Source organism: Bison bison, unplaced genomic scaffold, assembly GCF_000754665.1.
Source record: "Bison bison bison isolate TAMUID 2011002044 unplaced genomic scaffold, Bison_UMD1.0 scf7180017864072, whole genome shotgun sequence".
Lineage (NCBI taxonomy): Eukaryota > Metazoa > Chordata > Mammalia > Artiodactyla > Bovidae > Bison > Bison bison.
The window spans coordinates 12,857,861-12,871,528 of record NW_011494644.1 but is presented as its reverse complement, the minus strand read 5'-3'; the positions used below and the strand labels follow the sequence as shown (position 1 = coordinate 12,871,528).

The 13,668-nt window shown below is 40.6% G+C and overlaps 1 protein-coding gene across 2 annotated transcripts in view; it reads right to left on the bottom strand.

The window, feature by feature from the left end:
- CRCP (CGRP receptor component) overlaps positions 1-13,653 on the bottom strand; it is a 34,960-nt gene extending 21,307 nt beyond the window's left edge. Inside the window, exons 1-3 of one of the 2 annotated variants that reach the window (XM_010837398.1) lie at positions 13,570-13,653; positions 4,444-4,480; positions 514-612 (exon numbers count right to left, since the gene is read on the bottom strand). In XM_010837398.1, the coding sequence (XP_010835700.1) occupies positions 514-612; positions 4,444-4,480; positions 13,570-13,577 (144 nt within the window). In that variant the 5' untranslated portion in view covers positions 13,578-13,653. Of the gene's footprint in view, positions 1-513; positions 613-4,443; positions 4,481-4,909; positions 5,242-13,569 lie in introns of those variants that run through there. The other variant, XM_010837397.1, reaches the window with a different exon arrangement.
- Positions 13,654-13,668: the final 15 nt, after the last annotated feature.

Below are 13,668 nucleotides of genomic sequence, written 5' to 3'. Positions count from 1 at the left end.
TGGAGCTTCCTTGGTTGAAAATGTTCTGAGTGTATTAACGCACACTGACTTCGAGAGAAGCATGTTCTAACTCCACATTAGAGAACAAAGGAAGCTCTGCCTATGATATTTCTCCTGGCACCTGCCCCAACTGCTTCGTCCCTAGGCCAATTTTAATCTTTATCTTTTCCTTGTGATAACCTGTAACTGTGAATATAATAGCTTTTAGCAAGATCTATGAGTACTTTCAGTGAATTATTGAACCTGAGGGTTCTCTTGGGGCGCTCTGACTTGCAATTGGTATTAGAAGTGAGGGCAGGTTTTTTATTATTCCCTCCTGTAAACTTTGCAGTTGGCCAACACTTGCAATTGCCCAAACTCTTTCCACTTCTATAAACAGAATAAAAACGGAGTTACAGTAAAACTTCTCAAATCAGATAATGGATAGTCATGATTCGGTGGCCAGTCAGCAGCAAGATAAACCAACCCCCTTTAACAGTAGTTTGGATAGACCCTCTGGAAACCTAGACTTACTTCATATGTGATAGTATTCAAGTTCTGTTGCCCAGAACTGTGTTTATTCTTTCCACTTTCTTTACGCTGCTCTTTCAAATCAGTTAGTAACTGGAACACCTAGGAAGAGATATACAAAAAATTTTCATAGATAAGTTTGAGAAATGTATCTATTCCAAGGTCAATGATCTTGAAGGATAAATAGAACACCTCTTTCTTCTCATAAACCCTCCTCCAAACTCTTGCATTAGAGCAAATGAATCCAAAAAGCATCTGACTTTTTAAAGATGTTATTTTATCTAAGTCAAACAGTATAAATTCATTTGTTTACATAAGCTATTTCAAGTGTTTCCTATCAATATAAACCATAAAACTCTATACAAAGTGGGTATAGTGGGAACGTACCTCAACACAGTAAAGGCCATACATGATAAGCCCAGAGCCAACACTGCACACAACAGTGCAAAGCAAAAAGCTTCTCCTCTTAAGATCAGGAATAAGACCAGGATGCCCACTCTTGCCTCTTTTATTCAACTTAGTACTGGAAGACCTAGACAGGGCAATCAGTCAAGACAAGAAATAAAAGGCATCCAAAGGGATGTAAAGAAGAATTAAAACTGTCACTATTTGCACATTACATGGTATTATTTACAGAAACTCCTAAAGACTCCACCAAAAAACTGTTAGAACTAAGAAATGAACTCAGTAAAGTTGCAAGATACAAGACCAACATACAGAAATCTGCTGTGTTTCTATACACTAATTAAAAAAAAAAACAATTCCAATCATTATAATTGTAACAAAAAAGACAAAACACCTTGGAAAAAATTTAACCAATGAGGCAAAAGACCTGTCCAGTGGAAACTATAAGACACTGATAAAAGAAAAAGTCAAGACACAAATAAATGCTTGTGGATTGGAAGAATATTGTTAAAGTGTCCAGACTACCTAAGGCAGTTTACAGATTCAATGCAATTCCTATCAAAATTCCAATTGCACATTTCACAGAAAAAGAACCCTAAAATTTGTATGGACCACTAAAGACCCAGAATAGAGCCATCTTGAAAAAGAACAACAAAGCTACAGGCATCACACTCCCCAATTTCAAACTATATTACAAAGCTATAGTAATCAAAACAGCACAGTACTGGCCTAAAAGAGATGCAGAGATTAATGGGACAGAATAGAGTCCAGATATAAACCCACACATACACAGCTAACAACTGATGAAAAAAGAGCCAAGAATATACAATGGGGAAAGGATAGTCTCAATAAACGGTGTTGGGAAAACTGGACAGCCATATGGAAAAGAATGGAACTAGATCACTACATAAACCATACACAAAAATTAACTCAAAATGGATTAAAGACTTGACGGAAGATCTGAAACCATAAAACTCCCAGAAGAAAACACAGGCAGCAAGCGCCTTGACACTGGTCTTGGCAATGAATTTTCGGATTCAACACCAAAAGCTAAGGCAACAAAGGCAACAATCAACAAGTGGGACAACTTCAAACTAAAAAGCTGCTGCGCAGCAGAGGAGATCATCAACAGAGTGCAGCCTACTGAACGGGAGGAAATGTCTGCAAATTATTAGCTGATAAGGGGTTAATATCCAAAATACGTAAATTCCTACAACTCAAAAGCAAAAAACCAAATAATCCAATTTTAAAATGGGCATTTTCTCAAAGAATACATACAGATGGCCAACAGGTCCACAAAAAGATGTTCAACATCACTAATCATGAGGGAAATGCAAATCAAAACCACAATGAGATTATCACCTCACACCTATTACAACGGCTATTATCAAAAAGTCAAGAAATAAGTACTGGTGAGGATATAAAGAAAAGGAAGCCATTGCATACGATGGCTGGGAATGTTAACTGGTGCATCCGCTACGGAAAACAGGGAAGGATTATCAAACAATTAAGAACAGAACTACCATATGAGTCAGTAATTCCACTTCTGGATAATTATCCAAAGAAAACAAAAACACTAATTTGAAAGGATATATGAAGCATTATTTATAATACCCAAGGTAAGGAAATAACCTAAAGTGCCCATTTACAGATGAATGGATAAAGAAAATGTGGCATATGCGTGTGTGTGCACATGTGTATGTATATATATATATATATACATATATATATATTTATACACACACATGCACACAGAGGAATATTATTCAGTCATAAAAAATGGAATCTTGCCAACTGCAACATGAATGGAATTTGAGGGCATTATGCTCAGTAAAATAAAGCAGAGAAAGATAAATACTCTATGATCTTACTTACATGTGGAATCTTAAAAACAACACAAAACCAAAATCCAAGCTCATAGACATAAAGAATAGATGCATGCGAGAGACAGCAGGGAGGGTGACAGAACAGATCAAAGTGTTCAGATGTCACAAACTTCCAATTATAAAAGAAAACCATGGGAATATAACATACAGCATGGCAACTCTGGTTAATACTGTACTGCATATCTGAAAGTTGCTAAGACAGTAAATCTTAAAAAGTTCTCATCACAAGAAAAAAAAATTATGTGACTATGATGTTAATTAATTACTTATTGTGGAAATCATCTTGCAGTATACACAAATATCAAATCATTATGTCATATGCCTGAAACTAATATAACATATTTGATTATACCTGAATTAAAAAAATTTTTCCGACAACAAATTAAAAAAAAAAAAAAGATGTTGCTTCTTCTCCAATATGAAAATCTATTTTATTTCTGGAAAAGAAAAATTATGAGGGAAGTGATAAAAGTGGTTTACCAAAAAAGGGGGGGGGGGAGGGACAGAAATGCTATAGAACTTTAGAAGTAAACTTTTCCCACAAGGAAGAAACATGTGTATTAGTGCTAAGAAGGGTCAGGAGGAAATCTCTCTCCTATTTTGGAGATTATACCAGAAAATTGTGAGAAGCACAGTATCACGACATAGTAACGACTAGATATAATGCAACCGTCCCCTGCCTGTCGGTCCTTTCAGATATAGTGGCTTGAGACCCCATTAATGCAACGTTCACAAATGGATAAAACGCTAAACACCTTGTCCAGAGGCCTAACAGACAAGGAGATTTCTAAAAGCCAATGGCTTGACCATCTCCTTCCTGTTATGACTAGAACCCATTTAAGATGAACCTTTAGGAAGGAAAGAATACGGCCCACTGTGTTAATTCTACTACCTTCTACATATATCACACAATGAAGACTTAAATCTCCTCTAAGTCTTCCTGAGTTTAGATCCTGACCTAAGAAAAATTGACGAATATATGAATTGTTCTTGCTATACCCAGAATTAACCTATCAGATGGTTTTGCTATTACCAAACAACACCCAGGTATAATAGAAAGTAAGCAGAAATAATGGTCTATCTCCGCTCTCACCAACCTTTTTCCTTCCTTCCTTTCTTTCCCCAGCAACCCAACTCTCAAGCCCCCAAATTCCAAATCTGTTGCTGCTGCTAAGTTGCTTCAGTCTGGTGAGTCAACTAAACTCTCACTTCCAAAATGAAGGTGTTAATACCTATGAGACCATTATGAGGATCAAAATAATAACTTACAAAAGCATTTTACAGCTAAAGAGTGTTAATTTGGAAAAGGCACACATTTTTTAATAGAAAATTTTTACAAACAGAAACAGTTCCAAAATAGATACTTCCATCCTATGAAGGCATCCCAAATGAAGATCTAAAATCTCTAGCATTTGGAGATGGTTGCCTACATGAGCTAGAGCCTTCTCAGCTTTCCTGAATTACTGTGTGTGATTTACCAAGCTAAGAGCATTCCAAAGTCCACCAGATGGTGCCATCTCTCTTATTTTAAATGGGAAATCCAAATGAATTCAGTCATTTCTAACCAAAACTAATTCAGCAGCCTTCAGAGGCAGAGGGCAAACAATCAGAGAGGAAAACACAACAGTGCAAAGCAATTTACCTCATAGTTACTGAGCAGTGCAGCATTGGCATCCTTCCTGCAAAACAAAGCGAACTGTCATTAGTCTGGGTTCCTATCCCTCTGTGGGAACAAAATATATAAAATAATCCCTCTGTTAAGATTCAGTAGTCCAGTTCAGAAACTTGGGGACTACAACCCCCAAATTGAGAAATGTCCTAAATCTCACTGGTTTAGCTGGCGATGCAAATTCAGAGCAAATTCTCCTCTTTAAAACTGAGGTATATCACAAACCCATTATCAGGTAGGTTACTAAGATACTCTACTTATCCATGGTCCAAGTAGGCAGAAGTTAAAGAGAAGTCAGACATCAAGAGGAAGTTAGTAGTAGGAAGAACCCGTGGGCCAAACCACAGGAGTAGGGGGATGGCAATAAACAGAGGGTGCTAGAATTAGCTGGAGAAACAGAGTGCCGCCTCATCCCACAGCTATGCCCCCTCTCCAGCACCTCTGCCTTCCACCAGCTGTCGACATTTTGGGCAGCTAAGTTTTCCTGCTGGATCACCAGAAATGAGACCCTTAACACTAACATCACTCCTGGAAATCCCAGCAATGTCAGGAATCCTGCCAGATTGGCACAAAACTCCCAAGGTGTTTATCTTCACTGTCAACTCAACAGGCAGAGTTCACGTGTAGAGCAGTGGTCAAAACCCTGACCCCTGTGCAACAGTCAAGGCAAAATGTCACTTTCACGTATGAATGAGCGCAGCAGTGTAACTTGCATTAAATGACCACTGATCCATTCTACAGTATCGCATCAAAAAGTACATACTGTTCTTAACGGTCTATAGTAAGAATGCAAATTCATTAGTAACAATTAAGAATTCAGTTTTGACCTATTGTATAGCACAGGGAACTATATTCAATATCTTATAATAATCTATAATGGAAAAGAATCTGAAAAAGAATATATATGTATGTATCGCTGAATCACTTTGCTGTATACCTGAAACACTGTAAATCAACTCTACTTCAATTTCCAAAAAACACAGTTTTGAAATCAGACAAATCTGGGTTCATGTTCCAGCTCTGCCACTTACCTGAGTTTTAATGAGTTAATTACCACCCCCTAAGCATCCCCATATAAAACAAAAAGTGAAGATAAACTAGTACTCAGAAGTGTAGCCTGGATTCTAAATCCAGCTCCATCCTCCATTAGATATGTGAATTTGGGCAAGTTATCGAACCCTTCTGTGCTTACATTTCCTCATCTATAACATGGCAATTATAGTACCAACCTCCTAAGATTTTTATAGGATTGAGCTGAAACATGTGAAGTACCTGGAACACAGTCTATTACCACTTCTGCCTGTGCTACCACCACCACCTCTTCCTACTTCAAAAAGCTGTTCTGAGGATGAAAGGAAAACACAAATTTTAAAAGTGTAACAGCCGGTGGTTTACTAGGATCGCCCTAAAGGAAAGCTGTTAGACATCATTTCACTTTAATTCTCACTAAAAAGCCTGTGATGTACGAGCTATTATGATTCTTCCTCATAGATGATGAAACAGGTGCAAAGATTAAAAACTGTGCTCAAGGGCACACAGTAAAAAAGAAAAAACTGAAGTGGACAATAACTATGGGATTGTAAAAAATAAAACTGGATGGAGATCAGTAATACAGAATCAACTCACCAAGGAGTTTGTATTTGACATAATGTGCAACAAAAATTACTGTCTGTTCTTAAACTAGGAGAGGGGCTGTAAGGTGAAAACGAGGACACAAAGTTTCAAAAACATGGGCGGTTTCCCCAGTCAATAAATAAAGCAAAACAAGCAAGAAGTTGACACAGCATTCAGCCGAGACCTTAGGTCATCACACAGTGCTGTCAGCACCGTAATCAAAAAAGCACAAGGCTTACCAAAGGTTACCAGTCATTCAACAGAGAGCCAGGATTTCATCAAGTGAGGCTTTGCGCAAATGACAATGGCATTTAGGTCACAGAGAATATATTTAAAAGGAACCTGACACAGGAAGGATAATGCATAATTAGGGGCCATGACAAGGTTCATTTAAAACTGGAAATGACAAATCAAGCCACATGTCATCCTTGACTACTTAATCAGGAAGTCAGCCCAAGAGCCCTCTTATGATCTCTGCTTGAAATTGAATTACAATTCCCTGTGTGCCATAACATTCAGGGGTACCAAAACAGCCCTTCCTGGAACAGGGTGGTGAGGAATTACAAATGCTGTTCTTTCTCAAGGCCAGTGGATGCATCCCAGGTACCACCGTGACAAGTTCATCTCCAAGTCCCAGCCCCTCCTCAGTCATGCAGACTATTCTAGGCCCTGGGAAATCTGTCCTGGCTGTTCAAGTACTGCCCCACTGCCCAACCATGCTGTTAACTGAGAGAATCCTGGGAACGTCTCCTGCCTTTTCTAGAGTCAATATACAAAGGATAGGCGCTCCCTTCCAGGTATATTGTCATATTGTCATGAACCTGTGTTTTGGGGCCAGGAGAACAATGGATCTTACTGCATCTTGCACTCTGGTGGGCACAGCTAATTTATCCACTGATATTTTATTAGGAAGATATTAATATATATATATTTTTTTACCCAGCTAAATACTAATGGAGTAAATGCAAAAAATTCTAGGCATTCCTTCATTCAATAAAATATAGGGCTTCCCTGGTGGTCCATGGTTAAAATTCTGCAATTTCACTGCAGGAGGCACAAGTCTGATCCCTGGTCAGGGAAGTTTCACGTGCTGATTGGTGTGGAAACACAACAACAAAAAAATCAATGAATACAGTGTGTTTTTACTAAGTCCTAAATGAGTAGTGTGTATTGCGGAAATTTTTTTTTAATGCAGCTTTTATCCTGAAGAAGTTACTGTAACCACCACCAACTGGCAGGCTGCTGAGAACAGGATATGGTGAGATTTGAGAAACATCTTAATCGAGTTATCTAACTCAACAGCACCAATAATGATGATGTGATGCACTGAGAAGGAAACATGCCTTATAGCAATCCAGTCCAAAAATGGCTCATTTAAACCTAGTTAAGAGGATATAATCAGACAAATGCAACCTGAGGAACCTTCTTCAAATCCATTGGCCCAGATTCTTCAAATATCACTATCATTTGTCCTGATACCAATGTCACAAAAAGAGGCTAGGAAACTGTCTTAGAGTGAAGGAGGTTAAAGAACCCTGGCAACAAAGGCAATGTGTGATTCTTGACTGGATCCTAATACAGTGTTTCCTAAATCTAGCTAAAACATTATTAAGACAACTGATGAAATTTTAATATAGATTGCATTTTAATAATAGTGGTTATATAAGCACTAGGGATCCCTGGTGGCCCAGACGGTAAAGCGTCTGCCTACAATGCTGGAGACCCAGGTTCGATCCCTGGGTTGGGAAGATCCCCTGGAGGAGGAAAGGGCAACCCACTCCAGTATTCTTGCCTGGGAAATCCCATGGACGGAGGAGCCTGGTTGGCTACTGTCCATGGGGTCACAAAGAGTCGGACACAACTGAGCGACTTCACTATCACTATATAAGCACTAAATTCCCCAAGTATGATGATGGTATTACAGATACATAGGAAAATGCCTTTTTAAGACTGATAACATGACACAGCTATAATTCTCAAATAGTTCAGTAGAGAGTGAGAGAGTGTGAGAGTGAGAAGTGTGTGTGTGTGTAGAGAAAATGCATGCATGCCTACATGGTGACTCTAGGTAAAGGACATACAGGTACTTGTGATGCTCTTTTTGCAACTGCTACATGGGTTTAACATTTCTCAAGGTAAAAACTTGAGAAAAATGGAGATGTAAAACTAAACAATTCCAGGTTTTTTAAAAAAGACATCAGTATAACTTGTAATTAAGGACCCTCTCTTCCAATTTTTTTTTCCTTCATACTCTCTTGTAGGACTTAGAATAGTACTGATATTACTTATATTTAAAGTAAATATTCCAAGTGAATTTTAAAGACTGTGTGAATCTATACTTACAAGAGGGCAGTCATTTAAGCTCCTTAGCTGACTTGCTATTTGAAATTTAACCTGTAAAATCTGCTTAACTTGCTGAATCAATTTAATGGACACAAACAACTACTGGAAAACCAAATTCTGAATAAACAGGACAAAACGATCTACTGACAGACTTTCCTTCGAGGCACACACGCACAAAGAAGTCCAAGCAAACAGTGCCTAGTTACTATCACGCAGTCAACTCTTATGAACACAATGACGAACGGAATTGCTCAAATCTATGTTACTGATTGAAGTCCTGTTCGGAAAAGCTAAACTCTGCTCCAAGAAAACTGAGCAACCTTCAAAGTCAATGAACAAGTTAAAGTGTAGCATGCACTTGGGAGCCAGCAAACAAAGTATCCTCTTTTCAGCCCTGTTCCTGACCTGCTGTAGGACCTCTTAGCTAATGTCTCTAAACATCAGTATTTCCAGTTGAAAGATGAAGGAAATTCTGACACTCTTTCAAAAAGATGATACAGAAGAAAGTCCATTTTTCCTAACTCTGTATCTTAACTTCAAGAATAACAGGATGAACACAAAGTCTTCCAGGCATATAAATAACCCAGAGGCATTAGACAAAGTCAGTCAAACAACAAATACCTCATGCATACAAATACTTAATCTTGCTATGAATATTTGGTATCCTTTCATCTGACGTGATGGTGAAAACGTTTTCATTTTTCAACTCTCCCTTTCAACCAAATAAAGCATAAATATTCCTTAACCTTAAAAAACTTCTAGTGTATATTATACGTATCATTCATATACACTAGGTAGTTAGGAAAAAAAAGTGAAAACTCACGGGACTCTTCCATCCGTGCCTCCTCACTGCAGGTCCTAGGGCTGCCTGGCAGAGGTACAACACATTTGCCCTCTCAGAAACCCAGGGGTCTCCTGAAGATCCTGAGGACCACACTGTCCGAGATCACACCTCATGCTGGAGACCAGCCAAGATATGAAGTTAGGCGTCCAGACCATCCCATTCCAGGGGCCCTGCCATCCCCAAACCACACGCCTACCTCAGAAAACCTCATTTTCCCAAAACCGCTAGCCACAGAATTCTTGATTGATCAATGACTTCTTGGAAGAAGTGGGCAGGTTACTACCAGAGAAAAACTTCTTGACTGAAATCATTTCACTTTGGAAAATCAGAAAATTGATATGCTAAGCAATCAAGAAACTAGCTCATTAATTTATATTAATTTAACTTCTTAAACTACTGAAGTACTATTTATATTACTTCACTCAACAAGTACAGTTAGCCCTCTGTATCTGTGGATGTGAAACCCACAGATACAAAACTAGTAAATACAGAAGGCTGACTATATTTGTCAAGGCCTACTGTATGCCAGGTGCAGTGCTAAGCGCTAGGTGAACACACACTGGTCCTGCCTTCACGGTACCTACACTCTCACGAGGAAGACAAAGCACCAGACAAACATACATCTACTATTGTTATTTGTAATTATTTAAGGGGAAAATAAACCAAGGTTCTGTGAGAGACAAAAAGCAGGACTGACTTCAGATTTACCAAAGAGGAAAAACACTGAAAAAGGATACTCAACCTGAGATGTCAAAGAGGTAAGAAAAGGGCAGAACAGGAGGAAAAGTATACCAGGAAGAAGGAACAGCAGTGCAAAGCCCTGGAAGTAGCAAAGGGCTTGGAGGGTTACCCTAATTACTTGCCTACCAGTGGAAAGTGTGTGTGTGCAGGGGAGGGTATATGACAAGAGACCACGCTGGTGAGTGCGTGAGGTTAAACAGGGTCTTGTGGTCCTACTAAGAAATGCAGATATCCTCTAAGCACAACAGAAAAGCAAGGAAGGATTTTTACACAGAGAGTGATTTGATCTAATATTTTAATTCACTTTGGCTGCTGTGTGGAAACAGAATGGAGGGGGCAGGGCAAGCGTGAAAACCAAAGGCTATTGTTTAATCCGAACCAGAGAAGACTGACAACAAAATTAGCAGCGGGGACAGTGAAAAGTTACTGCGATCAAAATTCATTCTTAAGTTGGAGATGACCGGAGTGGCTGATGGACTAGATTTAGCGGTGAGGAAACAGGGCTCAATTTCTGGTCAAGGCAAGTATACGGCTAAGAGAGAAGGGCTAGAAATACATTCTAGGGAATCATTTTCATATAGATGGGTAAAATGACCAGGGGAGAGAGTATGGCGAGTAAGGGTCCCAGGACTGAGCCCTAAAATGCTTCAACATTTAGAAGCCAAGCAAGGAAGGGGGTTCCAGGAAAGCAGACAGAGAAGTAGTCCTTGAGGCAGGAAGAAATCCAGAAGAGCATGTCACAAAGCCAAGAGTTTCTGTACCAATTACTGCCAAGGGATGGAGAGAAAGCTGAGGTCAGAAAATCAACTTCTGGGCTTGACAAGATAGGTAAATCTACATAAGACCCATTTCTGCAGACCAGTGAGGATGGAAACTCAAAGAATGACAGAAAGAAATAAAGAGTAAACGACACTTCTAAGAAGTTTTCTGGTGAAAGGAAGCAGAAAAGGAGCCACAGGTAGACAGGATGTGGGGACGGACAAGGAATTTTTTTCTACTCAGCAATTTTTACCTTTATTCATATGCATACCAAGTGTTAAGTTGGAAAACTCAGTGGCCACAGGACTGGAAAAGGTCAGTTTTCATTCCAATCCCAAAGAAGGGCAATGCCAAAGAATGTTCAAACTACTGCACAATTATACTCATTTTACATGCTAGCAAAGTAATGCTCAAAATTCTCCAAGCTAGGCTTCAACAGTACATGAACCCAAAACTCCCAGATGTTCAAGCTGGATTTAGAAAAGATCAAATTGCCAACATCCGCTGGATCATAGAAAAAGCAAGAGAATTTAAAAAAAAAATCTACTTCTGCTTCACTGACTATGCTAAAGCCTTTGTGTGGATCATAAACTGTGGAAAATTCTTTAAGAGGTGGGAATACCAGACCACCTTACCTGCCTCCTGAGAAACCTGTATGCAGGTCAAGAAGCAACCATTAGAACTGGACATGGAACAACAGACTGGTTCAAACTTGGGAAAGGAGCACATCAAGGTTGTATATTGTCACCCTGCTTATTTAACTTATATGCAGAGTACATCCTGAGAAATGCCAGACTGGATGAAGCACAAGCTGGAATCAAGATTGCTAGGAGAAACATCAATAAACTCAGATATGCAGACACCACCCTTATGGCAGAAAGCAAACAAGAACTGAAGAGCCTCTTCATCTGGTCCCACCACTCCACGGCCATTTTTATGGCTCTTGATATAGATGAGTCTTCAAAAGAACTGAATCAAGTTATATTATCATCAGTAGTGTGTGAGAATTACTGCCCCTGCCCCCTGGTCTGGCCATACTTTTAGTATTTTTAAAAAAGTGTATGTGTGAAATGAAGTCTGTGTCGCTCACTCATAAATTACTCCAGGTCACCATCTAGCCCTTTTCACCTGTCCATGCCTGCCTTGGCTTCCCAACTGAGTCACAGCGAGGGGACCAGGACTGCCTCCATCCATTGGCAGAGTTTAGTAAGACAAGGGATCTTTTTTTAAGACAGATAAATTAAAACAGATTTGTATGCTGACAGGAAATGCTTAGTGAAGAGGGAAAAACTGATAATGGGTTGGACTAGAGTAATATATGTGCATGTTTTTTCAAGTTTCATATGAAACCTCATTAGTGGATTGCACGGAGAAGGCAATGGCACCCCACTCCAGTACTCTTGCCTGGAAAATCCCATGGATGGAGGAGTCTGATAGGCTGCAATCCATGGGGTCGCTAAGAGTTGGACATGACTGACAGACTTCACTTTCACTTTTCATTTTTCACTTTCATGCATTGGAGAAGGAAATGGCAACCCACTCCAGTGTTCTTGCCTGGAGAATCCCAGGGACGGGGGAGCCTGGTGGGCTGCCGTCTATGGGGTCGCCCAGAGTCGGACACGACTGAAGCGACTTAGCAGCAGCAGCAGTGGATTGCAAAATCAATTTAGTGGGTTAACATTCTATTTTAATAAAAGAGAAGAGAGTATCAGAGTGTATGGTATTGTCTTAGGAGGCTTTCATTTACATATAGCTACTGTGCTTTTTTTTAAGCCTGAAAAACACTAGTACATGTAGACATTAAACACGAGGCACAAAAACATAAAGGAAAATATAAGTATTAATCAGTGCCAAAGAAAACACAATATGCGGATGACTATAAGTTAACGTAAAGGAAATCAACCCTGAATATTCATTGGAAGGACTGATGCTGAAGCTAATGCTCCAATACTTCGGCCACCTGATGTGAAGAACCGACTCTTTCAAAAAGACCTGGATACTGAAAAAGACTGAAGGCAGGAGAAGGGGACACAGAGGACGAAGTGGTAGGATAGCATCACCGACTCAATGGACATGAGTTTGAGCAAACGCCGGGAGATGGTGATGGGCAGGGAAACCTGGCGTGCTGCAGTCCACTGCGTTGCAAAAGAGTCGGATACGACCGAGCGACTAAACAACAAAGTAAGTTGTCAACCATGGAAAAATTCATTACACAATAGGCGCAAAAACTTCCATTTGCACGAGGAACAATGAGCAGACACGGAAAAGGCTATGCGGAGTTAAAATTGTTAGAGTGGCTTTTACCCTCCACACACACACACACACACACACACACACACACACACACACGGCTAAATACACAAACTTCCCATCAAACTCGGAGAGCACTTCTTCTGACTAAGGCCTCCCCAGGAGCCCACGGCCCCTAAACAAAGCTCCACCCCAGGATTTACCCATCTTTCCTCCTGGTACCTCTAGGCTGGACCCAGGGCTTTCTACCTCAGTCCCGGTTCCGACACTGAGCCTAGCTCCCCACGGTGACCCCTGCAACAAGAGTGAGTGGATGAGGGAGGGAACAGGCACTTAAAGGCAGCTGGGCCAACTTGCACGCCGCCCCGCGACCTGGGCACGCGGTGGGAGTGGGCGCGAAGGTCAGCCGGCCAGAGTGGGAGCCCCTTCCTTCCAGCGCGCCGCGACGAGAGGTCGCCCCAGGCCCCCGTCTGCCGGCTCCCAGGGCCGAGACGTCCCGAGCTGTGAGCGTCGGCCCAAAGCCCGCTACACGCCCGCGAACCACTTACACTTCCATGTCGCCTCCGCCTCTTCTCCTCGGGTCACCAGCACACGCCGAGCTCCAGGCCGAGAAGCTGCGGCTCCCGGCTCCGCGCCGCACGCCCCAT